The sequence below is a fragment of the Zootoca vivipara genome, chromosome 9 (genome assembly GCF_965207765.1).
Source record: "Zootoca vivipara chromosome 9, rZooViv2.hap1.1, whole genome shotgun sequence".
NCBI lineage: Eukaryota > Metazoa > Chordata > Lepidosauria > Squamata > Lacertidae > Zootoca > Zootoca vivipara.
Window position 1 is genome coordinate 59,503,709 of NC_142592.1, and position 27,948 is coordinate 59,531,656.

The following is a 27,948-nucleotide window of genomic DNA, read 5'->3' on the forward strand; positions in this document are numbered from 1 at the left end:
ATCACATTCAGAACATTTTCTGCCTAAGTCATTTCTTTTGATACCAGAGAGAAATGCATGAATTTCCAAGAGTGAGAGCAGAAGGCTTGGGATTACACAAGTGGACCCTAAACACAAATTGGTTTTTGTTTGCTTAGGAAGTCGGGAAAGTTAATGATTTCCCATATGGACCTCAGAACCACCTTGTTTTAGGGGGAAATGCTGTATTGTATTGAATGATGCCATAGCTGCTGCTGACAAGGATCCATAACGCAGGTAGGCTAAGCTTTGCTTCCTATTAGGCATGATGAAGTACACTGGTTCTCTCTGGGAAAATGGCAAAGCCATGTGGGCTTTTAAAAATACTTAAGTGACCTATGTTGCTGAAGAAAGAAAGACTCTGTTCTTTTGTTCCTCTGGTTCAAGAGAGCAACAGAGGATAATAGGCTGATTCATGCATGCATGTTCAACACTTGATGTGTCATCATGTGGTGGCTTCTCATTGGATGCCTTTCTGCATACCATGTGTGAACAACCTCCATGAAAAATTAGTGTGGGTTGCCAACTTAAAGAACAGGTGCCCAAGTTTCCTTCCCACCCACTTCCATTTTCCCCCCTTCTGTGTCGTGTCTTCTAAATAGGAAGCCTTTTCCTGACTGAAATGTTGTTATGCTCACCCTAACCTCCAAGAGCTGAGAGACTTCACAGGTGCCAACACTTACCTTGGGTTTGATTCCCTTGGGATGAAGGCCACCGAACACCGTAGTGTCTTTTTGAAATCTGGCTTTATTTGCAAATATTGACATTGTGCATTAGACTGTCTTTTATTGATCATTTTAATATTTAACTTTATTTTTCCGTAAACTGTTTCGAGGTTTAATTACAGTGGTGCCTCGCTTAACGAATGCCCTGCTTAACGAAATTTCCGCTTAACGAAAGGATTTTTCTAGCGGAGGTTGCCTCGCTAGACGAATTCGTTTTATGAAAAATTGTCTAGCGAATCGCGGTTTCCCATAGGAATGCATTGAAATTCAATTAATGCGTTCCTATGAGCAAAAAAAATTTCAAAAAAATTCAATGCATTCCTATGGGATTCGCTAGACGAATTTTTCATTATAAGAAAAGACCCATGGAATGAATTAAATTCATCTAGCGAGGTACCACTGTACAAGCAAGCGTTACAAAAAATCTCTAAAATAAAAATAAATGTGAAGATCTGAATTTAAGATTGGGGAAAAAATGAGAAACTGAAATTGACACAATGCACTCATTCCTCCTTGGGATTAGGCAAATAGTCCCACTCTATTCTGCGTTGCTCAGAACACACCTGTAGTACTGTGTCCAGTTCTAGGCCCCACAGTTTAAGAAGGATATTGACAAGCTGGGATGTGTCAGAAGAGGGCAACCAAGATGATCATGGGTCTGGAAACCAAGCCTTATGAGGAATGGTTGAGGGAGCTGGGTATGTTTTGCTTGGAGAAGAGGAGACTGAGAAGGGGATAGGGTAGCCATCTTCAGATATCTGAAGGGCTGACACATGGAAGAGGGAACAGGCCCGTTTTCTCCTGCTCTGGAGGGTAAGAACCAAACCAATAGCTTCAAGTTACAATAAAGAAGATTCTGACTAAACATCAGGAATAATTTTCTGACAGCAAGAGCTGTTAGGCAGTGGAATGGTCTCCCTTGGGAGGTGGTGGACTCTCCTTCCTTAGAGATTTTTAAGCAGAGGTTGGAAGGCCATCTGCCATGTATGATCTAGCTGAGATTCCTAATTGCAGGATGATGCTTGGAATACCTTCCAGTGCTACAGCCATATGATTCTATGAGCATCATCTCAGTCATGATGCTGAGATAATAACTCCAGGAGCAGATCTTAAAACCAGCACTAGGGAACCATCACAGTTTAGATCTATTGTGCTGATGTCCTACTTGTGGGCTTTGGATTTGCATCTACACTAGTTGGCTAGACAAGTACTAGATGATGCTCTTTTGGTGTTCTTACAGCCTCAGCAAGAAGGGACTATGATTGTACATGATGGGGGTGGGTTTCTTTCCATCAACTTTATTTTAGGAAATTAAAGCCAAACATTCATAGATTATGAAATATTGGCTACCAAAAGTCAAGGGCAGGAAGTCCTTTTTCTAAGGGTCAGCTAAGGATTCAACAGAAACAACTCCCTTGCACAGTGGTCTAACATTGCCTAATGGTAGGGCTGTCCCTGAAAGCAAAGTTTGCCAAGCTTGCAGTGGTGCTAGGACCCCACAGTCCAACTGCCAAGATGCTTGGTTCAAGACTCTACAAAATCCAGTAATTAGTTTCTCACAACACAAGTCAACACGTGCCCCCCCCCAGTTTTCACGTTATTCAGCATTAGTACAAAGAAAAGCTCTTGGGATGAGACAATTACAAATAATTCCTGACTGAATGGTTTCGAAGACCCCCACTTCATTCCATGTGAAATAAAAAGTACAAGGATAATGTGGCGTGTCTTGTGTTAATGCGTTGAGAGTTCTCTTCGCAGGAAACGGGGAAATCATTGAAGATAAGAAATCACAATCATGAAGGTTGCTGAGTCAGGAAATGTGAATGGAGCCGCTGTGGAAACAAAAGCAGCAGACCGGTCTAAGGTGGATGAAGGTACCAAGGAACTCACAGCCAGGACAAAAACCTCATGCTGCAAAGGGCTGAAGGTCCAGTGAATTCTAATTTCTTTTCTTTTTTTCAAGTCTAATGTTTTCTGCTTTGCAACAGTCTTTTTTTTTTAAAAAAAAGACTCTTCCATTTGGAAATGTATGGTTTTCATTTGATATCCACCACTGATAGGGTTGGGTTTCTTCCTTTTTCAGTTTCATAGACCTGGGGAGTTACTAAGCTCCAATGAGGAGTCAGTGACTCTCCAGGTGTTTTCAAATTTTGGGGGGAGAAGCTGGTACGTGCGTAGCCACTCCTCTACTCACTTTATGCCTTCTCTTGTTCTTCTGAAAACATGAAAGGGGGTAGTGTTAATTTCAGGACATAGGCATCAAAGGAAGCCAACAGGGTGCCCTCCACATGGTGTTGGGTTCTAATTCCCATCTGCCTCAGCCAGTTTGGCCAATAATTAGGGGTGATGAGGATTGTTGTCTTGTAACATGTTCCCCATCTCTGTTCTAACTCCAAATAACCCGGGTTGCACATCTTGTTGCTTTATGCGTGAGATGCAGAATCACCGCATGGGAATCATTAACGCAAAGGATCGTTAGATGTCAAGGCTAGGTCTGTGCACCCTGCCAAGGCAGTTCCCAGACCATCAGCACACTACAGCCTTGAGCAACTGCCAACCACTCATGATGCAGGCTCTATCTGCCACGCCATAAATATTTTTTCACGAGGTTCCCTGGGGACTAAGAGTGCCGTTTTCATTTCCCTCAGTGCCCCAAAGCATCATCACAACAACCTCACCCTAATGTGGGTCCCTCCAAGCATTCGGGACCACAGCTCCCATCATCCATGATTATTGGCCATGCCGGCTGGGGCTGGTGAGAGCTAGAGTCACAAACATTTGGAGAGCACCACATTGGGGGGGGGGGAAGGCTGGCTTATAACGATAATCAACAAATAACCGATCAATATAAGGATGAGGACAATGAATCTGCAGATGACATCAAACTGGGAGGGGTAGCCAACACTGCAGAAGACAGAACCAGAATTCAAGATGACCTTAACTGATTGGAGAACTGGGGCCAAACTAACAAAACGGATTTCAACAGGGACATATTTAAGGTTCTGCACTTAGACAGGAAGGATCAGTTACGCAAATATAAGATGGGGAATACCTGGCTTGCCAGCAGTACATGTGAAAAGGATCTAGGGGGTCTTAGTAGCTTAGCCTGAGGCAACAGTGTGATGAAGCGCGCCGGGGGGGGGGAGCTAATACTATTCTAGGCTACACTAACAGAAGTATAGTGTCCAGATCAAGGGAAGTGATAGTATCACTCTGTTCTGCCATGGTCAGACCACACCTGGAATACTGTGTCCAGTTCTGAGTGCCACCATTTAAGAAGGATACTGACAAGTGCAGAGGAAGGCAACCATGATGATCAAGTGTTTGGAAACCAAGCCTTATGAGGAACAATTGAAGCAGTTGGGTATGTTTAGCCTGGGAAAAAGGATACAGAGAGGAGATATGATAGCTATCCTCAAATATGTTAATATTGCATGGAAGATGGAGCGATCTTGTTTTTCCCTGCTCTGGAGGGTAGAACCCATGCCAATGGCTTTAAGGTACAAGAAAGGAGATTCTGACTAAATAAGTAAGAGCTGTTCAACAGAAGAACAGACTCTTATGAGAGGTGGTGGACCCTCCTTCCTTGGAGGTTTTTAAGCAGAGGTTGGATGGTCATCTGTTGTGGATGCTTTAATTGAGATTCCTTGGGGTCCCTTCCAACTCTATGATTCTGTGATTCCAGGAACAATAGCCAACTGTTGGAAAAATATTGTTGAGCCTCACTTTTGGTGTGAAATATTTGAGAGGAAGGACTACCCACTAAACTTCCTAAATGGCTCTTCTGAGAGTGCAGCCATTTCACAATACTGTTTCTTGGGCATGGCTTGATAGCTGCTGAAGAAGCATTTGCAGATGACTTCAGTCACACACAGCCTATCAGATCCTGGGAAAATACAGTTGAGGGACTACTTCATATTTCTGCTGCTGGAGCAGAGCCCCTGCTACCTGGTTCCTTTATTGCTTTCCGGGAGGAGGAGAAACAAATCTAGGGGCCATTGTGGTGGCTTAAGACCTGTCCCACACCTGTTTAAGACCTGATATTGAGGGACTACTCTGGAATCTAAGGATCTCAACATATTACAATTCTCATGGAACATCTGAAACACAGCTCGTCTCCTGATATCTTTTTGTCCCAATAAACTGAAAAATAAACCTGCCTGAGAAAAAAAGTCTATGACCTTTGACTGCAAACTATCTTCAAAACCCAATCCACACTGTTTACTCACCTGTAACTATGTTATTCAAGCACTTGTAACTTTTAACCAGTGCACCAGGACTTTGTTTGTTTTGGGACCAGATGAAATACCAAGAGGGCTGTGTTGACAAAGCTGGAGAATATTTGGATAAACATTGAACCCAAGACTACCTGCCTGAATTGGCAACAGAGAGAAATCAGCTCAAAACATATATTGGCTTCTGTTTTGCATAAGTGTCTGTGCTTCTCTGGGAGAGGGAATTACTAGCTTGCAAAATACATCGGAAGTGTCTTGTGACAGCCAATCAAATAAGGATGTTGTAGCATTCTTGCATAGTTAAAATGCACCATCAGTGATTGCATATACTGTAAACCAGTGTTTCCCAACCTTGTGCCTCCAGCTGTTTTGGGACTACAATTCCCATCATTCCTGACCACTGGTCTTGCTAGCTAGGGATGATGGGAGTTGTAGTCCCAAAACATCTGGAGGCACAAGGTTGGGAAACACTGCTGTAAACAGTTTCTGACTTCCATCTCTTTGTCACATTGTGGCATTACCAAGAAACAGAACTCAGGGCAGGGCTATGCTAATGAGCAGGGGGGGGAAATGAGTGGTTTGCATATTTTGTGTGTGTTAACAGCAAGGCTGTTGGAGAGGATAGACATAATCCATTGAAATGAATGACCTCAAGTTTACCACATGCATTAATTTCAATGGGTCTACTCTGAGTAGGACTGACGTTGGCTATAAGCCATTGACTGCATCAAACTTTTTCTTCTGAAGGATAAAGGGTTACTTCTGGAAGGACTTTGATCTCTCAGAGAATAGGGAAGGGTGGCTTCCATTATCCTGGAGAAAGCTCGTTGATGATGTGACATTCTCCAATCCCACCCCCTTTCCCATCTTTTATTAGGCCTTCCTTGCTGCCCTGGCATTCACCTACTTCAGTAAAGTGTTTTCTGGGGCTATGATGAAAAGTTCCTTCACCCAAATGGAAAGGAGGTTCGGCATCTCTTCCTCTACGGCTGGCTTCATGGATGGAGGTTTTGAACTGGGTAAGTAGTCAAAGAGAAGCCATGGAGTGGGAAGCAGGAGGGGAGGAAGCCCTTGGAGAATTGAGCTGAGAATAATGTGGATCACCACCTTCCATTCCTTGCTCTTCCCCACAACACTATATGCACCTTCTGGGTGAGAAGGGTTCCTTCTTGGTGGATGTTGATTGAAAGGATCATGAGAGATAGGGACATAAGGAGAGTCCTCCCGGTTCACAACAAAGGCCCATTGTCATGATTGGATGGACACAAAGGAATGGTGGGAGGTACCAGCTGGGAAACCCCCAAAGGATGAAGGCTCAGAGCCTGGGGACTGATGGTGGGGCAATGATGAGTGGTCACAGGGAGAAGAGGGAGAAGTCCCAGAAGAAGAGGTATTGGAAGCTGAAGAGATATCAGTGTTGAGTGAGCGGGAAGAGTCTGTGGCAGAGAGAAATCCAGACTCAGAGGCAGAAGAAGGAAAAGAGGGAGGCCAAGAGGCAGAGATGAGTCCAGTTGGTGAAGAAGTCAGGGTGTCACCCCCTCCTGCTGGGACAAGCTCCCCTCCCCCTGGTCTCCCAGGACCAGAAGAGGCATGCAGAGGGAGGAGCACAGACAGGCATGCCGGCAGAGTCTCAGATTGCTTGGGAACGGCCTGAGGGAGGAGGACATTTAGGCAGCTGTAGGAAGGTGGGGACCTTCAGCCTCTGCAACTGTTTCATGGGGCAAGACCCACCAAGAAGAGTTGCTGTGGTCATTAGGACCCTTTATAACAGTTGTAGGGAACCCATGTCCCTCCTCATGTTCCTGGACTACAACTCCCAGCAGCCCCAGGCAGCATGGCCAGAGATAATGGGAGTTGCTGTCCAAGAACATCTGGAAGTGCACCCACGCCGTAGATGTAGCATCCACAATGGTAGCAAGTCATTGACCAACTGTGTAAGGAAACCAATTTTATCATAACTTTACTATCCCTGTTTCCTTGCAGTGCCCCCCCCCAGAAAACACCAGCAGATTATGAGAACAAGTACTAAGTGATTTAGCAACAAATAAAGACTCTATCATTATTTACGTTGTTTTCCAGGGAATCTATTGGTGATTGCGTTCGTGAGTTACTTTGGGGCAAAATTCCATCGGCCAAGGGTGATTGCTGTTGGATGTTTTATCATGTCCCTTGGGAGTTTTTTAACAGCAATGCCTCACTTTTTCATGGGATAGTAAGTACAAACATGTTTACATTTAGTTTGTTAGATTGGCCACACCTCTGTCTCTGAAGGGTATTATTTGAGATGCAGAATGAAACATATATAAAGATGAACAGTAGAGGTGAACATATCTGTCCCTTTCTGGTTACAGGTAGGTAGCCGTGTTGGTCTGCCGTAGTCGAAACAAAATTAAAAAATTCCTTCCAGTAGCACCTTAGAGACCAACCAAGTTTGTCATTGGTATGAGCTTTTGTGTGCATGCACACGTCTTCAGATTCATATCTGAATTTGTGTGCATGCACACGAAAGCTCATACCAATGACAAACTTAGTTGGTCTCTGAGGTGCTACTGGAAGGATTTTTTTTATTTTGTCCCTTTCTGGTTCATAACAATTTCAAATATGTATTGGGACATGTTTTATCCCAGTATAAACATTTCAAAACGTGTTGGTTTGTTTTCAATGCTAGTTCGACTCAGGACAGACACATTGAAATGAATGGCCATGCCTAACTTAGGTCCATTAATTCTATCGGGTTTACCCTGAGAAGAACTTTGTTAGGTGCAAACCCTTTAATATTAAAATATGCATTTTTGTACTTTTTCCAAAAAAAGAAAAAGAAAAAAAGTTTGCGGCTATATTGCAAAATTCAGTGAAGTGTGAAATAAGGATAATTACATGCAGAGATACAGGGCATTCACCACCTTCCGATTTAACAGACATAAAAGCGTCAAGGCAGCTTACAACAATCAAAACACAAAATACAATAAAAATAATATTGCTGCAATCCAAGAACTGCAATCCTAATCCCATTTGGTTTCCTTCCCATGTTGTCTGTGTCTGCTTAGAAATCAAACCCCCTTATGCCCAGAGTGGGGGTGTTTTCGGTGTTTCTCCAAGATGGCCAGTGTCATCTAGAGCTACAAAACTTCTTTTCAGCCACTTTGTCTAAGCAACTCTTGACGATGCATTAAATAGTTCTGAAATTTAGGACGAAATCCCCATTCTTTACTTCTCCTTATCTACATTGTCTATAATTGCAAATGGTCACCATGCTATTCCCACTCTCCAGTGCCAAGGCACCTCTCTGCATCTTTCTTCATCCACCTAGGGGCTTATCCAAACTTGCTTTTGTGCCACATTTCTAGGCACAGGTTCCTGTTTTAACACCCCCCATCTAAGCGCCTGGGGTGGGGGGTGTTTCCTCCATGAAAACCCGCTCAACAATCTGTGGAAAACCCGAATTGCCATTTGTTCTGATTCAGCATTAAAGAGTGTGTTTTCTTGGAGAAAGCGGGTAGCTCATTTTGTCACAGAACCTTAAAGTGTGGACCTGTGCCTAGAAAGGGGCAAAAGATAACTGTGGGGTGAACCTCTGGTTTACCTTTCTTTTCAGTTATGAATACGAGACATTATCACGAGGATCTGAGAACTCGACATCCAACCTCTCTCCTTGCTTACTGAACCAAACAGTCCCAGAATCACCTGGGATGTCTGTGTCGGGTAAGGTTGTGGTTTCTTCACGGAAGCTTGTAAGTAGCCCATCTGAAGTGCGGGGGGGGGGAGAGAGATATGCTGGCCCTGATCCCAATATCCATGCATTGAGCATGAAGGTTGGGCAGGGGAGCATCTAATAGTGCTCAGTTGAATGCATTTGGAAGCCTTCCAACCTTTCCATTCAATGTGGGGAGATCAGGGGTTGAGCAGGCAGGGGCAAAGATTTGGAGAGCAGAGCCGGTGCCTCTACTCAGTATTTGCCCACTCTTGTTCTTTTGAAGGGTAGTGTGAAGTGCTGGACTGTACAACAGGTAGCCCACATGTTGCCCTCTGGATCTTGTTGGACTCCAACACCCATCAGCCCTAGCAATCATGGCCAAAGGTTCATGGGAGTCGTAGTCCAGCAATATCCGGAGGGTCACTCAGATTCCATTTTTGCTATCTAGTTATGGCGAGCTCTGAGCATTGATCCTTATGCTAGCAAAATGGAACCAATGGATGGCCTTGGGGAGCTCTAGACCCTTCTCTACGATTCTCTATCCTGTCACTTATTCCATGTTATAATTTACCCCACACCAAGTCCATATCATTGGCTACCGCTAGTGGACGTGGGCATGGAACCGCAGGTGATGACACGTGAAAGGGGGTGGGTCGGGGCATTTCTTTTGGAATTTGCAAACACCAGGTTCCTCATCCCTCACCCATAATGGGTGCACATGTATGTATTGCTGTGCTCAGTGACTGGGGAGGGCTTACAGCTACTGGTGGTGCAAAATATGGTGGCTCACTGGGGCAGGACATTTCCACAATGTTATGCTGCTGCTGAAAGCACTGGCCTCCAATTAACTGAGTTCAATCTGCTGGTTTTACACCTACAGCTTGGGACCAGGGTGCCTGATATCAGGGGTTCTCGCGACTACTCTAGAGTAACGACGCTCCGCATGCTTGTCTTTAAACAGTTTTTATTAGTGCAGTCTATTTACAGTGAGACAGGTGTGTAAAACATATCTGCTCATTCTGATGCAGAATCCGGCACTGCCCCCCACGTGATCTTCTCCAACATAGGAGTCTCGGGACAGTGAATCTCCTCCCTGTCTTTCTCCTGCGTAATTCTGGAACCGGAGGAAAGGGTCTATGCTCCATGCTTTCCTTCCCCCCCCTTCTCCCCCTCTTTCCTCCCTCCTGTGTAGTCAGGGCTCTCCCATGCTTCTGGAGCCCTGGCCCTCTCTCTCCACTTCCTGACTAGCCTCCTCAGAGCCCTCGCTTCCATCACTGCTTGGGGAGGAGCTACTTCCGATGCAAGGGGGAGGTTCTCTGTACTTTCTTCCCCTTACACCTGAAATATCATGTCTATCCTTATATGCCCTGTCAATCGCTGTGTTCTGGAGCTGAGGGCATCCTTCAGATACCTGCAGATACCAGAAGGTCCACTCCACACAACTTCAGTGCTGTGGCACCTTTCCTTTGCAATTCCCTCCTGTCAGAATTAGACGGACATTATCTCTCTTGTCTTTTTGGTGCCTACTGAAAACCTTCCTTCTGCAACAAACCTTTTAAGCAGAGATCTTTCCCAGTCTGCATTGTTTTTTAGATGTTTTCATCGTTCATTCATGTATATGTCTGCCAGTCAATGGGGAGGCAAAAGGTAGATTATCATTATCATTATTAATGTCAACTCTATTGTGGAGCTCATTTTGTCAGGCAAAATGAGCTTCTGATCCCCAGACCACAGTGTGGAGAAGAGGTTAGTCCCTGGGAGCATAGGAATTGAACATCCCACCACCAGAACATCCTTGGTGAACATCTCCTGTTTGGGATTGCTTGGGAGGGTATGTGTTTCTGTGCAAAAGGCATGACTACGTTCTCCTGCTATAATTGCTGTTATTTGCAGGCTGTGCAAAAGAAGTTGTATCTTATGCGTGGATTTGTGTCTTGATGGGGAATCTACTACGTGGAATAGGTGAAACACCAATAACTCCACTGGGCATATCATACCTGGATGATTTCTCGAGAGAAGAAGACGCTCCTTTTTATATTGGTAACATCTCATAGGGAAATCTCATCTCTAGTACTAAGTAGTGCCTGACAAAAACAAAGGCAGATTTTCAAGCTGCAGCACTCAGATTTTGCACCTGCTCCTGAGTTGGATAGCCTGTCAAAAAGCCTCTTTATAGTAAAATCTGGCTTCGGTCATCAGCAGAGTTCGAAGCATTTTGCATTCATGTTGTCTAAATTTGAATTTTCTGTCATCACACTTTGACTCATTCACAATTTGATCTGCTTTGACTTGAGAAGTGTGCAATTTCTTCAAAAAATTCTCAAGCTTTGGAACCAATTGAGGTAAAAAGTCATAAAAAACCAGTATTGCAATGCTTTATTACTCAGGAAAACGTTTGTGAATCTCTTTAAGATTCACCAATTCTGACAGAGTTCCCCCTTGCATTATGACACCTGCTGAAGGACACTATCAATGTGCGTATGTTGATAAGGCTGCAACCCTGTAACCACTTACCTGAGAGTAAACCACATTGAACTCTATGGACCTGACTTATTAGCAGACACGTGTAGAATTGCACTGTTAAATGTGTGTTCTGAAATGCAAGTTTGATCCTAGTTATTCATAACATGTGATTCTTTAAACTAGGGCTGTGTCACCTTTTCATCTTTCTGGTCTTTCAAGGGGCATGAAATATGGGACATCCCATCCTGCTCTGCAGTCCCAAATTGCTCTGAAGCTTGTGTGCACTGGAATATACTGATAATATTTTCTTTATAACTGCAGGCTGTTTGCACACAATAGGAATGATTGGTCCAATGGCTGGGTTCCTTTTGGGATCTCTGTTGGCCAGACTGTATGTTGACATTGGCTTCGTGGATCTAGGTAAGATGATTTGCAAGCTGGAGATCAGTGATTGTAACATGTGGCATGCAGCATACCCTGACTTACAGCTTTGAATCATATGGAGCTGTGAGCTCTGTAGCCTTCACATTTGGACAGCTCCCAAGCCCAAGTGGGATATTTTGGAAAGATTTGGGGCATGTCCACACCAAAGTGGGACCTCTCCAGAGCATCCTGATGGGACCTCGGAAGTGCTTTGGAATGCTTCAGAAATTCAGATATTTATGGGAGGAACCACTGCAGAGTGACAAACACGAACCCTTTCTCCCAGAGCTTGCTATACAGTGGTGCCTCGCAAGACGAATTTAATTTGTTCCGTGAGCCAATTCGTCCTGCGAAAAATTCGTCCTGCGAATCGCGGTTTCCCATAGGAATGCATTGAAATTTCTTTTTTTTGCCCATAGGAACGCATTAATTAAATTTCAATGCATTCCTATGGGAAACCGTGATTCGCAAGATGAATTTTTCACAAAACGAATTCATCTTGCGAGTCACCATCAGATCGCAAGACACATTCGTCTTGCAAAAAATTCGTCTTGCAAAAAATTCATCTTGCAGGGCATTCGTCTTGCAAGGTGCCACTGTATAAAGAAAACAGGTTGGAGAGATGGGGGAGAGACATTTCTTTTGTGACTGACAGGTCTGGCTTTTGATCAGAGGGAAAGATTTTTTTTTTTAACTAGGGCCCCCCAATCACTGTGTTCTGGGGGAGGGATATTGAAGCAATGTATCACGTTGTTCTTGTCTGTTCAGTACTCTTTACTATTTCTGTTAGTGGTGTTTGCTTGGAAAATGCTGGATATTTGCATATTTCTGTGACTGCCACCTACCCACTCCTGTAAAATTGGCCTTTGTTGCATTTGGGGCCCATGGAGCAGAAGGCAAGCCTGAACCTTTTGCCCAGGACACCTACATGATATTGTCCAATTCATCCTTCTAATTCTGTAATTGAATGCACATTCTTCCCCTGTTTATTTTCACACCCCTCCTCCCCAACCCAACCCCACCCAAACTCTGCTGGCTCCCTCCCTTGTATTGAACTTATAATTTTTTAATTTAAATATCACTTTCTCTCTTTTCTTTTTTCCAGTGTGCTTTTTATTGATTTTCTTACATGGTAAAAATTATACATTCCAGATAAGATACAGAAGAAACAAAATATTACCAAATAAACAAATATATATAAATCCTTAAGTTCCTAAAGAAGACTTGTGTTATTTAAATATTTAAATATATTACTTAGTTTCTCCATATGACTTCTCGTTGAGGGTTCATCCTTCCCTGCCCCCTTTTAGAATTTACATACCAATTTAATCAAAACACTAAAACCACCCATCTTTTAAAATATACAATGGAACAAGCCCATTGAGAAGCTTCATTTGGGAACGGATGCTTAAACAGGTATGACTTCAAGGGTCAACGACGGCATAGCAATAGAGATGGGGACAGCAGTGTCACCAGTAAAAAAAAAAAGCCCTCCTCTGTGTCACTACAAGCTAAGGTGTCATTAGATTGCCAGCTCCTCGGGGCAGGGACCTCCCTCTTCGTTTCTTTATATAATTTTTATTAAATTTTCTGTTTTACAATTTAAAATACAGTACTAGTTTATACATCCTTAAGATATCAATGACTTCCCTTCTTCTCTTTCCATGGTTCCTTTTACATATCATAAATCCCTGCATATTTTACAGAATCTATACTATTCAGTATTCCATCATTACATCCATCATAACTTATTGACACTGTTGAATTAATCTTAATGCTGCCACCCAGGGCCGGATTTAAGTCTGATGAGGCCCTAAGCTACTGAAGGTAATGGGGCCCTTTATATGTCCAGCTGTCCTTTGTCAACAACAAATTGTCGCTGGTTTTTTGTGTGTTGAATATATGCTATATGGTAATTTATGGACCTAATAGGTATCTAAAGCCATTTTCACATAAAAAAATATGTGATATTTTAGGGAGCAGGCTAGCAGGTGGGGCCCATTACTTACATCATAGGAGACTACACAACACAAAACACTATTGCTGTATGTTGGGTTTTTATTTTTTTATGTTATATTTTGGAGATGTACATCCAGTTCTTTTTTTGAGTTTTTTTGGGGGGCCCAAGCGAGTGGGGCCCTAAGCTTTAGCTTGTTTAACTTATACATAAATCCGGCACTGCTGCCAGTGTTTGTACACAGTTATTTCCCATATATTCAATAAACGTTCCCCAATCTTCTCTAAACATATGTTCCTCTTGTTCTCTCATTCTATGTGTTAAATCTGCAAGCTTTGCATATTCAGTCAACTTAAGTCACCATTCTTCTTTGGTTGGGACCTTGCTCGTTTTCCATTTGGGGGCTAACGAAACATGGGCCGCAGTAGTGGCTTACATAAATAACCTTTTTTGACACCTGGGAATTTCAGTCTGAATTATCCCCAACAGAAAGGACTCTGGGTTTTTTTGGGGAAAGCGCTTTCTCCCTTTTCGTTTCTTACCATGGAACTATCCATGGTAAGAAACGAAAAGGGAGAAAGCGCTTTCCCCCAAAAAACCCAGAGTCCTTTCTGTTGGGGATAATAACAGACGGACTCTGACCTGTCTCTTACTCTAGATACAGTAACGATAACTACAACTGATTCCCGCTGGGTTGGCGCATGGTGGCTGGGCTTTTTGATGGCTGGCGTCCTCAATCTGATTGCCGGAATCCCTTTCTGCTTCCTGCCTAAAAGCCTGGACAAAGAAGGAGCGAGCGCTAGTGAAAAGAAAAAACTGGAAAGTCGTGCTGATGAAAGCCATATACAGAAGTCTGAAAGTCAACAGGGAGCTCGCTTCTCAAAACTGAAAGGTGAAAGATCTGCCCTAGCTGCCCAGGACCTATTCCATGGGTTGGCAAACTAAGGACCGGGGGCCGGATCCGGCCCAATTGCCTTCTGGATCCGGCCCGCGGACGGTCTGGGAATCGCCGTGTGAATCGGCGGAAGGATTCTGATTGTTTGGGCTGCACCATTCCTCCCTCCCTCGCACACATGGCGGCTGCGCCTGCTCCCTCTCTCCTCCTGGCTTTTCCCTGCCCTGCCTAGAGGAGGAAGGGGGCTGGGCTTAGTTGAGCCGTGGTTGGCTGAGTGCCATTTTAAGCAGCCCCTCTCCAGAGCTAGCCCTTTCGTGCTGCTACTCATCGTCCCTCCGTCGCTGCAGCCCCTGCCGCTCGCAAGGCACAGGCAAGCAGCCATCAGGGCTCGTCCAGTGCTGTGGAGAAGGGAGGGGAGAGTCGGGGGCAATTCCCCCCCCAAAAAATAGTCCGGCCCCCCCACAAGGTCTGAGGGATAGTGGACCGGCCCCCCTGCAGAAAAAAAGTTTGCTAACCCCTGACCTTTTCAGTCGTGTCATGTGGTCAGTTGAATGGCGAAGGGGAAGCAGTTCCAGTGCAACAAAGGAAGGCTGTTGGGCAGTGTTAGGCAGCGATGTTAGAGAGAAATAGAAATGAGAGAGGAAATTATTATTATTATTATTTTCATAAATTTTATTAAGGTTTTTTTTCATAATACAATGCAATTAAAAACAAACCAATTAAAAGCAAAACCAGGAAAAAACTGGAAAAGAAAATGCTTATTGCTGCCATAGCTCAGAGATACAATTGACAGCAACAAATAAACTAGGATATCAGTTCATGACTGGGTAGTTACTCCCATGGGTCCAAATGTTATCATTTCTTTGAATTTGATGTTTTATCAAACGATGTGCAGACCATTCATAAAACGTGCAGATCTGGCCTGCACTAAGCACCCCATGTCTCTTTCTTTCAGAGTTCTTTAAGTCCCTGAAGAAAACGCTGGGCAACCGAATGTACTTTATGTTATTGTGCTCATCGTTGCTGCAGTTCAACAGCTTTATTGGTTACTTAACATACACCCCCAAATACATAGAGCAGCAGTACGGTCAGCCAGCGTCCAGGTCTAACTTTGTAACAGGTGAGTCCTCTGTGTGTGTGTATTAATGAAAGGGAGCTGAGCAGTAAATGTGCATAGTAACTGGCCATTGTGCACATTCACCAGGCATCATGGTGAATGTGCACATAACCCTTCCTAAAAGAGGGAGCTGTGTACGTTTCCCAGTCAATATACATAACCTCCAACAGGCTTTGGGCACTTTGCATATCTTGAGTGAACTTTGTACATTCTCGAGCCAATATGCCTTGATTTGTGGGAGGAGGTAATTGATTTGTTTTGGTTCTTGTTTTTATGATGCATTTTGTGTTTTCATTTTGTGTTTTTATGTTGTCAACCACCCACTGACCTTCGGAAGAAGTGTGAAATTTCATTAATAACAATAACAACCATAATTGTCAATCGGTATTGGGGAATGTGCATATTTCACATGTGTTTTGTACATTCTCCAGGCAATTTGCAGATTATCCAGTCAGTATGCATACTGTCCAAGAAACACGCAGTCTTTGTGTCCCAAGCTGCTTCTGGAACACTGCTTAATCCTCATGGCCCACCTGAAGCAGTAGGAAGAAGGCAGTTCAGCCCCTTTTCACCACTCTTTGTTGTTCCCGATTCAGCTGATCAGATTACTTTTGCATTTCTCCCACACATCTCTAATAGGAGGTTAAGATCTAAATCTACAGATTTAATCCTCAATCCATTTCCCACAAAGAGGAGGAGCGATACTGTATTCTTAATGTTGGTCCTTTCCCCCTTTTAACATTCCCAGGGTATCCTTTCAGTTCCCCCACCCGTTTGCTGTTCCTGTTAAGTTATTTGCGATGGGGAGGGGGGGACGGGACGGGACATGAGCCTTATTTCCTTCTTTGTCTTTTGTTCCAGCCGTCACAGCCGTACCAGCAGTCTGCCTTGGTATGTTCCTAGGAGGTTTCATCATGAAAAAATACAAACTTGGCATAGTCGCCGCAACCAAAATGGCATATATACTGTCATTTCTGGCATTTGTCATTTCACTTTTCTACTTAGTAGTGGGCTGTGAGAACCGCACGGTGGCTGGATTGACAGTATCTTATGATGGGTATGTGATATGGATGCATCGGGGGGGGGGTTGTAAAAACAAGAATTGGTACGTAGCTTTGGAGGTATTCCTGGGACCGTCTTTGCCATTGGAGGCCCACATGACCTCGGCAGCTAGGAGTGCCTTTTACCAGCTTCCTCTGGTATACGCCAGCTGCGATTGTATCTAGCCAACCTGGCCACTCTGGCATTTGGTAACCTTGAAATGGGACTTCTGCAATGTGCTCTGTGTGGAGCTGCCCACAGGCCTGGCCTGGAAGCTCCAGCTGGTGGGCACCTCTACATGTGGCACCTCTGCTAAAACATCTCCACTGGGTGGGATTCCCAAAAATAGACCAGAGGCAGTTAATATTTCATCCAGAAGAGCTCTACTGCTACTGAAGGCAAATGAGCATAATGGTCACAGATCCAATACATTCAGGATTGGCACTGTCCATAAGAAATCCAGTTGCAGCTGACTTGACTTAAATTTACAATAACTTATAATAAGACTAGGTGAGCCAGGTGGCGCTGTGGTTAAACCACTGAGCCTAGGGCTTGCTGATCAGGTGGTCGGCAGTTCGAATCCCTGTGACGGGGTGAGCTCCCATTGCTCGGTCCCAGCTCCTGCCAACCTAGCAGTTCGAAAGCACCTCAAAGTGCAAGTAGATAAATAGGAACCGCTACAGCGGGAAGGTAAACGGCGTTTCCATGTGCTGCTCTGGTTTGCCAGAAGCGGCTTTGTCATGCTGGCCACATGACCTGGAAGCTATACGCCGCTCCCTCGGCCAATAATGCGAGATGAGCGCGCAACCCCAGAGTCAGTCACGACTGGACCTAATGGTCAGGGTGTCCCTTTACCTTATAATAAGACTAAACCTTAACACTAAGCATACTATGTACAGAACACCACACCAGAAGGAAAAGAGATAGAAAGAGAAAGTGAAAATGCAGGCTCCTTCTGGCCTTACTTTTATAGTCAACATGACCTTGACTGAAGAGATAACAAAACCAGTTTAAGCCAGCTGCAGGGAATAACCCAAACATCATGAAACTTCTGCTTGTTTCTTTCACACAGAGAAGCTTCCGAAACCCTCTTGAATTACAGTGGTGCCTTGCAAGATGAATTTAATTCGTTCCACAAGTCAATTCATTTTGCGAAAAATTCGTCTTGCGAATTGCGGTTTCCCATAGGAATGCATTGAAATTTCTTTTTTTGCCCATAGGAACGCATTAATTAAATTTCAATGCATTCCTATGGGAAACCGCGATTCACAAGAAGAATTTGTCGCAAAACAGATTCGTCTTGCGAGTCACCATCAGATCACCATCGAATCGCAAAACACATTCGTCTTGCGAAAAAATTGTCTTGCAGGGCATTCGTCTTGCGAGGTACCACTGTAATTGGAATAGGAAGGGGTCATATCAGATCAATACTTTCTGTACCTAGATTAGAATAGGAACGGTCATATCAGATCAATACTTTCTGTACCTAGAAATGCAAATTGACAGCTGGGCAGGAGTGACCCAACACATTTTGCCACCTGAGGCAAAATGGGGAGTTGCTGGCTCCACCTCCTCCTTCCCCCTGCCGAAGCCGAGGTCCTGCTCCTCTCCTCTCTTTTCTGGCAGCAGAGGCAGCAGCTGGGCTTGGTGGCAGGGCAGACACAGCAGTGGGGTTTGCCACCTCTAGATCCCAATGGAAGCTCACTTCCTGAGACAATCACCTCGGTGTGCCTAAGAGTAATGCCAGTTCAACTACCAGGCCAGGTTCAATGGTCTCATGTTCAAAGACAAATTTCTGCACAACTTGGGTGGGTCCAGGATACCTCAAGGATCCGTGAGATCCTCTGGAGGAGAGCTGTTTGCTGTTCCCTGTGCGTCATGGACTCAATGGACACAGAAAAATGGTGGGAGGAACTAGCTGAGGAACCCCCAAAGGAAGAAGGCTCAAAGCCAAGTGATTGAGGTGAGGGTGGGACAATGAAGAATGGCCAGAGGGAGAAGACTGGGGAAAGGGGGTGTTGGAAGCTGAAGAGGCAACAGGGCTTAGTGAGCTGAGAGAGTCAGGGGCAGAGGAAAATCTAGAATCAGAGGCAGGAGCTAAAACAGGAGAGGAGGGAAGCCAAGAGGCAGAGATGAGTCCAGCTGGTGAAGAGGCATGGGTTTCTCCCACTCCTGCTGTGACAAGCTGCCCTCCCCACTTATCTCCCAGAAACAAGAGAGGCATGAAAAGGGCCGAGAAGAAGTTGACTTCTCATAGGCGTAGTCTCAGATTGCTTGGGAGGAAACCCTGGAAAGCAGGGGACTTAGGGAGCTGTGGGGAGGTGGGGACCTTCAGTCTCCACAGCTGCTTTGTGGGGCCAATATGCTGGAGATGAGCTGCCGCGCTCATTAGGCCTGCCATGCCGGCTGTGCAGATCCTGTTTTTGCTAATGAAGAGTTAATGCCAACTTGTTCCATGTAATTTACTGCTGTTTCGCCCCTCTCACCAAAGTCACTAGAAGTTGAGCATCTAGTCCCATGCTGTAGAACACTCTTCCAGCATCTGTAGGGCACCCTGTTGGTTACCCCTGTGCTAGATGTGCCTTAGGATGAACTAAAGGAAAACCTCCCTGCTTATTCCACAAGGAAAACAGTTGCACGGGGCGCAAATCCTTTATCTTCAGCCTGCAACCTGAATTGCAACTGTGCCACAAACCAGTGGGATCCGATCTGTGGAGAAGACGGGATGACATATGTGTCGCCTTGTTTTGCTGGATGTAAAGCTGTGACGGGATCCAGGAAAGACACAGTAAGATAGTTGTTTCCCTGAAAAATACTACTACTACTACTACTACTACTACTAATAATAATAATAATAATAATAATGGTAATATATTTATACTCTGCCCATTTGGGCTGAGTTTCTTCAGCCACTCTGGGTGGCTCCCAACAGAATATTAAAAACACGATAAAACATCAAACATTAAAAAACTTCCCTGAACAGGCCTACCTTCAGATGTCTTCTTAAAGTCAGACAGATGTTTATTTCCTTGACATATGATGGGAATGCTAAAAGTCAGATAGTTGTTGATGTCCTTGACATCTGATGGAAGAGCGTTCCACAGGGCGGGCGCCACCACCGAGAAGGCCGTCTGCCTGATTCCCTGCAGCCTCACTTCTCGCAGGGAAGGAACCGCCAGAAGGCCCTCGGAGCTGGACCTCAGTGTCTGGGCTGAACGATGGGGGTGGAGACGCTGCTTTAGGTATACTGGGCCGAGGCTGTTTAAGGCTTTAAAGGTCAGCACCAACACTTTGAATTGTGCTCGGAAACTTACTGGGGGGTTGGGGGTGGAGAATGAACTTTTTAAAGGACATCTGGTGTCTCCTACTTCCAGTGGCAGAGAGCAGGTGGGGACGGGGCAGGCAAGCTGACTGCAGGGGCGTGGCACACGTACTGGGGATGTGCGCCGCCTGCAGGGGCGTGGTACCCAGCGCGCGCGGGGGGGAGGAGCTGCTGCGATGGCACCCCACTGGGATCGTGGTGCCGGGGGCGGTGCGCTCCCCTCTCTCCCCTCGCCCCCCTCTTCCTCCGCCAGTGCCTACTTCCTTTTTTTAAAAGGTGGGCAAAGGCAGAATACGGAGTCCAGGATTTAGCTTCTATTCATTTATTTACCTTGTGCAAAAGACTTTTAACCTTCTTTTCAGGTTTTTCAGAATTGTAGCTGCATCGAAAAGGGGGATTCTGCGCCGAGGAATTCCTCGGCAGTTTTGGGAGAATGTCCAAGGACTGACAGCTGCTCAAGAAAGTTTATTTATTACGCAGTAATCAAAACAGCGAGTTCCTTTTTCTATGCACTAGGAGGGACTCCTTATTACATGATCATGATTCGGTAAGTAACAAGTTGTGCCTGCCACAAGAAAGGCCATAATATCTGTTCCCATCCTTGTTTTATATTAAAAGTTCCCTGCAAACAAATAATTCCATTGCCCTCTGCTCCAGATTTCCAAACCCCGGCAAAAGAACCTTAGAATACTGTGGCAACCGAGCATGCTAATTTCTCAATTAAAAAAAGAGGAAAGAGCCCATTTGTTTAATTATTCAGTTTCTATCCTGCTCTGCCTCCCAAAGGAGGCCAGGGTGGTAAATTGTACCTTTGCAAATCTTGAGATTCCCCCCCCCTTCTTTCATAGTGGCCCAGTCTTCCATCAGGACCCCACTTCTATTGACACTCACAATCTGAGTTCAGTATTAGAGGGAGTTGAACCAACTCCTCTTTTTTACCCCAAACCCTAGCCTTTCAGAGCTGAATAAATTCCCTGGAGGCAAGGCTTGAGTGCACATAATTGCCCTTCCTCCATGGCCATAAAGTTTGCTGAATTGTGCAAACTCCTGAACTCACCTTTTGCACCAAGCTCACTTTTGTCACACTTTCCCAACATCCCATCGTGCTCTGCAATAACCACGTCAATTAGATTGGAGGGAATATTAGAAGCCTTCTTATTCTGAGTCAGGCTATTGGTCCATCAGCTCAGAATTCTCCACACTGATGATCCACACCAGGCATCCCCAAACTTTGGCCCTCCAGATGTTTTGGACTACAATTCCCATCATCCCTGACCACCGGTCCTGTTAGCTAGGGATCATGGGAGTTGTAGACCAAAACATCTGGAGGGCCGCAGTTTGAGGATGCCTGATCCACCCTGATTAGAGGTCTTGCTGACCCTTGCATTGCACTGGAGGTGCTCACAATTGAATCTGGGACCATCAGAATGCAAATTGTGCTCCCTTCCAGTGCTCTCTCCCCCCCCCCCCCACATTGCTGCTTAAATGCCAGGGTGGGAGGAATCGGCTGTCAGTTTACTGCGCATCACATTGAGGTGCTTATGTGGCGAACAAATAATAGATGATAACACAGCCAAAGCACTAGCGACGGGTCGCTCACTGTGTTAGTAGCATCACGGATAATTTATAGAAACTTGCAGGAATGTATAGAAGCATATTTTCCACTAAGGCTGATTTCTTTCATCATTTAGGTGCGTAGATCCAGAATTGAAGTCACTTGCAGTTGGTGTCTATATGCTTGTTTTGAGAGCTTTGGGTAAGAAACATCACCATTCTGGTCATTTTTGAATATCGCTGGACATCCCCCCCCCCAAGTTCTTCATAAACTCACACTCACACAGGCAAGTGAGCAAACAAGCAGTATGGGTGGGCAGGCTTCTGTTGGAGCGACACTGACGTTACTCAGCAGGAGGTTGATGTAGGCCAGCTGGGTTGGGCAGAAGGACCCCGTCCAATGTAAACAGGATTTGGATTGGTTTCTGTATGAGAGAGATGTATATTCCACTGAGCATGCTCCTCATCGGGCTGATGTTAGTGGTTCCCCCCCCCCCCCGGAACTTTTGTACTTCTGCAAATGTTGGGGTTTTCCCTATCTGAGATCACTCTCTTTGTTTGTGGCTGTTACCAGTGGCGGAGCTTCATGCTCCGGCACCGGGGGGGGGGGGGTGGAGAGCAGGCGGGGCAGGGTGCGCCACCCAAAGGGGTGTGGTGCATGTTCTGGGGTTGGGGCGTGCTGCCCACAGGGGCAGGGAGCACGTCCTGGGGCAGGGCGCACTGCCCACAGGGGTGTGCTGCGTGTTCTGGGGGTGGGGACCACTGCCTGTGGGGGCGGGGCACCCAGCGCAGGCGGAGGGGCAGCCATGATGGCACCCTACCGAGATTGGCTGTCGGGGGCACTGTGCTCCTATTGCCCCCCCTCTTCCTATGCCACTGGCTGTTGCCAGTTTTGCTCCATACTTGAAGAATGTTTGCCGTTAGTTATCTGTTAAGATGATTCGGTTGAGCAAATCCCCCAAGTGGCGATGGCCACTGGCTTATGAAACCTGCATGCTCAGAGGTTGTTGTTTTTTCGGGGGGGAGGGGCTGTCTCAGAACCGTGGATGTATAAGACGATAAGGACCATCAACTCCCTGCTAAAGGCAACTGGCTGACCACTGCTGGAAAGAAAATGACCTGAGCAAGGCAGGCCATACATTATTGCAATGATCTGCTCAGTATTTTGGGTTACTGGGCTTCTAAGACTTACACACATACAAACACCCTGTCTCTACTATTACCCTACCCAAGAATATTGTCTAAAAATGTGCTTTAGATGACAACCTATATTTAGCGCTTGATGTTTTTCAGCTGGAATTCCAGCCCCTGTTTATTTTGGAGCAGTGATAGACAGGGCTTGCTTGAAGTGGGCAAGCAGCAGCTGCGGCAAGCGAGGAGCTTGCATGCTTTATGATGCGACTGTGTACAGGTGAGCTTCATTGGAATCCCAGAGCTTCTCTGTCATCTCAAAGGTAGCTGTCTCATTAACTTAATGCAATGGTTGGGCTGAATCTAGATGACTTCCTGCCTGGCATGGCAGCCTTCCACGTGGAGTCGTCTGAGCCTAGCCGTCTCTGTGTCAATTAATTTCAATGCCTGGCACCAGGATCCATCTCTCTTGGGCAATTTATTAAGAGAACAATAGGGCTTCAAGTTATAGTTGGCTAAATTAGTTGATTAATGATTCTATGGGGTGCAACCATAGAATCATAGAATTAAAAGGTCTCATGCAGGTGGTCTCAGGTTCAATTCTGGGCACCTCTAGGCAGGACTAGGAGAGACTGAAATCCTAGAGAGTCACTGCTAGGCAATGGTCTGTCTCATTATAAGACAGCTTTCTATGTTCTTATCTCCCCCTCCAGTGTTGGAGGAGGGATCACTTAACCTGGCCTGGTAGTAATAGTAATAGTAATAGCAATTTATTATTTATACTCCACCCATCTGGCCGGGTCCCGTCTCCCCATCACTCCAGACGCCTTCCAACACACATTAAAATACATTAAAATATCACAGATTAAAAACTTCCATAAAAAGGGCTGCCTTTAGGTATTTTCTAAATGTCAGGTAGTTGTTCATCTCTCTGACCTCTGATGGGAGGGCGTTCCACAGGGCGGGTTCCCTGTAACCTTGCAATGAGGGAACCACCAGAAGGCCCTTGGCGCTGGATCTCAGTGTCCAGGCTGAACGATGGGGGTGGAGATGCTCCTTCAGGTATACAGGACCGAGGCCATTTAGGGCTTTAAAGGTCAGCACCAACACTTTGAATTGTGCTCGGAAATGTACTGGCAGCCAATGTAGATCTCTCAGGACCGGAGTTATGTGGTCCCGGCGGCCACTCCCAGTCACCAGTCTAGCTGCCGCATTCTGGATTAATTGCAGTTTCCGGGTCACCTTCAAAGGTAGCCCCACGTAGAGCGCATTGCAGTAGTCCAAGCGGGAGATAACCAGAGCATGCACCACTCTGGTGAGACAGTCTGCGGGCAGGTAGGGCCTCAGCCTGCGTACCAGATGAACACCCAGGGCAGGGGTCTTAGGAAAGATAACACGTGCCATTGGGCCACACCAGCAGTTTAGTCACTGCATTCTGTACTAGCCGTAGTTTCGGGACCAGTTGCATGCAGAGTCCCCATCCCTACTGAGCTTGCCCAGCTAAGGCATATGAATAAGGGGACACCACAATGGTCTGGGATTAAAAGGCCACAACTTTATTGATTACAGATGTAGGTAGGCATAGGCATTGGGCACGTATACATCTCAGCCCCCAGAGGAGGTCTGAGGTATGACAGGGTCTGCTTGTGGGGGGGGGGGGAGAAATGCAGGTTTACATGGATGGCCCACCCCTAAGTGCTGAGGAAGCTCTATGGCCTGGTAGCCACCCGCTTCTGGCTCTATGGACAGAGACTTGCTCCTGGCCGACTGCGCTGCCGAGGGCTGCCTCGGCAAGCTAATTTACACCTGGGGAGTGGACCTGAGGGAAGACTGCTCCCCAAGTTGCCCCGCCCCCTGATCTCTGTGGATAGGCCAATTTGAATAGTGGGCTTGGCAGATGAATCTGATGTGCATTTTCTGAAAATTAGCTAAGTTTCCCCCCCACTTTGCTGCTTTAATGAGGCCGCAATATATGGAGGAGCACTGAGTTCACCCACTAATCAAGACTAATTTATTCCAGTGATCTTTTGTTTTCTTTAGCAGTTGATCCTTGTGGCTGCTGCTATCTGTTTTGCCTTCTGCTAAATATTTTGCACATTATCACACTTCCATTTCAAATTATCATCATCATCATCATCATTATTATTATTATGTTGTGTTGCAATTTACACCGTAAGCCGCTCTTACCGTGTTTCTCATATTTTAAGGCATCCCCAAAAAATAAGCCATGACAGGATTTCTAAGGGTTGGTGAAAAATAAGACATACCCCGAAAATAAGCCATGTCGTGTAGCCCCGACCGAGCGAGAGGCGAAGGCGCGGGACCCAGCAGGAGCTCCCTGCCTGCTTCCCCGAGCCGTCGCGCATCGGGGGACAGAGCCGAAGATCGGCAGGCGCTCCTTGCTGGGCTTGACAAGCCCGGCAAACAGCGCCCGTCGATCTTCGGACCTGTGCTGTGTGACAGGCAGGGGTGGGGGGAAGCGGAGATCGTTCTCCGCTCTCCCCCCACCCCCGCCTGTCACCAAAGATCGGCGGGCGCTCCTTGCTGGGCTTGACAAGCCCGGCAAACAGCGCCCGCCGATCTTCGGACCTGTCCTGTGTGACAGGCGGGGGTGGGGGGGGGAAGCGGAGATCGTTCTCCGCTCTCCCCCCACCCCCGCCTGTCACCAAAGATCGGCGGGCGCTGTTTGCTGGGCTTGACAAGCCCGGCAAACAGCGCCCGCCGATCTTCGGACCTGTCCTGTGTGACAGGCGGGGGTGGGGGGGAGCGGAGATCGTTCTCCGCTCTCCCCCCACCCCCGCCTGTCACCAAAGATCGGCGGGCGCTGTTTGCTGGGCTTGACAAGCCCGGCAAACAGCGCCCGCCGACCTGTGCTGTGTGACAGGCGGGGGTGGGGGGGAAGCGGAGATCGTTCTCCGCTCTCCGCCCACCCCCGCCTGTCACCGAAGATTGGCGGGCGCTCCTTGCTGGGCTTGACAAGCCCGGCAAACAGCGCCCGCCGATCTTCGGACCTGTCCTGTGTGACAGGCGGGGTGGGGGGGAAGCGGAGATCGTTCTCCGCTCTCCCCCCATCCCCGCCTGTCACCGAAGATCGGCGGGCGCTCCTAGCTGGGCTTGACAAGCCCGGCAAACAGCGCCCGCCGATCTTCGGACCTGTCCTGTGTGACAGGCGGGGGTGGGGGGGAAGCGGAGATCGTGCTCCGCTCTCCCCCCACCCCCGCCTGTCACCAAAGATCGGCGGGCGCTGTTTGCTGGGCTTGACAAGCCCGGCAAACAGCGCCCGCCGACCTGTGCTGTGTGACAGGCGGGGGTGGGGGGGAAGCGGAGATCGTTCTCCGCTCTCCGCCCACCCCCGCCTGTCACCGAAGATCGGCGGGCGCTGTTTGCTGGGCTTGACAAGCCCGGCAAACAGCGCCCGCCGATCTTCGGACCTGTCCTGTGTGACAGGCGGGGGTGGGGGGGAAGCGGAGATCGTTCTCCGCTCTCCCCCCACCCCCCGCCTGTCACCAAAGATCGGCGGGCGCTCCTTGCTGGGCTTGACAAGCCCGGCAAACAGCGCCCGCCGATCTTCGGACCTGTCCTGTGTGACAGGCGGGGGTGGGGGGGAAGCGGAGCTCGTGCTCCGCTCTCCCCCCACCCCCGCCTGTCACCAAAGATCGGCGGGCGCTGTTTGCTGGGCTTGACAAGCCCGGCAAACAGCGCCCGCCGACCTGTGCTGTGTGACAGGCGGGGGTGGGGGAGAAGCGGAGATTGTTCTCCGCTCTCCCCCCATCCCCGCCTGTCACCGAAGATCGGCGGGCGCTCCTAGCTGGGCTTGACAAGCCCGGCAAACAGCGCCCGCCGACCTGTGCTGTGTGACAGGCGGGGGTGGGGGGGAAGCGGAGATCGTTCTCCGCTCTCCGCCCACCCCCGCCTGTCACCGAAGATCGGCGGGCGCTGTTTGCTGGGCTTGACAAGCCCGGCAAACAGCGCCCGCCGATCTTCGGACCTGTCCTGTGTGACAGGCGGGGGTGGGGGGGGAAGCGGAGATCGTTCTCCGCTCTCCCCCCACCCCCGCCTGTCACCAAAGATCGGCGGGCGCTCCTTGCTGGGCTTGACAAGCCCGGCAAACAGCGCCCGCCGATCTTCGGACCTGTCCTGTGTGACAGGCGGGGGTGGGGGAGAAGCGGAGATCGTTCTCCGCTCTCCCCCCATCCCCGCCTGTCACCGAAGATCGGCGGGCGCTCCTAGCTGGGCTTGACAAGCCCGGCAAACAGCGCCCGCCGACCTGTGCTGTGTGACAGGCGGGGGTGGGGGAGAAGCGGAGATCGTTCTCCGCTCTCCCCCCATCCCCGCCTGTCACCGCAGATCGGCGGGCGCTCCTAGCTGGGCTTGACAAGCCCGGCAAACAGTGCCCGCCGACCTGTGCTGTGTGACAGGCGGGGGTGGGGGAGAAGCGGAGATCGTTCTCCGCTCTCCCCCCATCCCCGCCTGTCACCGAAGATCGGCGGGCGCTCCTAGCTGGGCTTGACAAGCCCGGCAAACAGCGCCCGCCGACCTGTGCTGTGTGACAGGCGGGGGTGGGGGGGAAGCGGAGATCGTTCTCCGCTCTCCGCCCACCCCCGCCTGTCACCGAAGATCGGCGGGCGCTGTTTGCTGGGCTTGACAAGCCCGGCAAACAGCGCCCGCGTGCACTTTATTAAAAAATAAGACATCCCTCAAAAATAAGCCATGTCGTGTTTTTTTGAAGAAAAAATTAATATAAGACATGACTTATAATATGAGAAACACGGTAGGATTTTCTGTGCTAATAATATAGATAGATCAAAAAAGCAGGAATGAAAAAGTCAAATATAAACACAATTCCTCTGCGGGCTCTTCTCTTATGCAGACATTATTTCTTGGGTCTAACATTTGGCTTAAGAGCTCCATCCTATCTGCTGGGCTTTGTCTTCTTCTTGCTCGTAAAGAAACATTTTGGAGCAAAACAGGCTGATTCCCCTGAAACCAGGAGGAAAGAAGATGCTCTGAATGGGGAAACGAAGCTTAATGGTGCCGAACCTATGGCAAGCCTTTCAGATGCAGAAATGGACACCTGCATCTAGCACAAATGGACCACCACACTGCACTTAGGCAATCATGCACAGACCATTGGAGGGGGGCATCTTGACTATATCAAAGATTAAATTGTCCAACACGGCAGTGCATTATTTAATAACATTTGTTGTCATTTCTTTCTGTGTTTGATAATAACATTGGATGGGGGGGGAATCATATCAACTAAAATTTGGAGAGGAGCTTGTGTATTTGTGTTTGTGTGTGTGTGTGTGACAGAGAGAGAGAGAGAGAGAGAGAGAGAGAGAGAGAGAGAGAGAAATAGACTGTGCATAAGAC

At 47.4% G+C, this 27,948-nt stretch overlaps 1 protein-coding gene across 1 annotated transcript; it reads left to right on the forward strand.

Moving 5' to 3' along the window:
- The first annotated feature begins 3 nt into the window (after nucleotides 1-3).
- LOC118091322 (solute carrier organic anion transporter family member 1B3-like) lies at nucleotides 4-27,772 on the forward strand. Its single transcript, XM_060279164.2, has 15 exons — nucleotides 4-255; nucleotides 2,502-2,670; nucleotides 5,856-5,997; nucleotides 7,058-7,190; nucleotides 8,574-8,680; nucleotides 10,566-10,712; nucleotides 11,457-11,555; nucleotides 14,174-14,407; nucleotides 15,366-15,530; nucleotides 16,389-16,584; nucleotides 19,194-19,356; nucleotides 20,253-20,437; nucleotides 21,582-21,646; nucleotides 22,738-22,855; nucleotides 27,446-27,772. The coding sequence occupies exons 2-15, from the start codon at nucleotides 2,539-2,541 to the stop codon at nucleotides 27,657-27,659; spliced, it is 2,100 nt and encodes a 699-aa protein (XP_060135147.2). The 5' UTR covers nucleotides 4-255; nucleotides 2,502-2,538; the 3' UTR covers nucleotides 27,660-27,772.
- Nucleotides 27,773-27,948: the final 176 nt, after the last annotated feature.

Excerpts from the sequence above, each read along its gene's own strand:
- LOC118091322 (XM_060279164.2), top strand. The coding sequence starts at position 2,539 with ATGAAGGTTGCTGAGTCAGGAAATGTGAATGGAGCCGCTGTGGAAACA. Across the intron at positions 10,713-11,456 it reads AGACGCTCCTTTTTATATTG|GCTGTTTGCACACAATAGGA; the intron begins GTAACATCTCAT and ends TTATAACTGCAG. Across the intron at positions 22,856-27,445 it reads TATGATGCGACTGTGTACAG|ACATTATTTCTTGGGTCTAA; the intron begins GTGAGCTTCATT and ends TCTCTTATGCAG.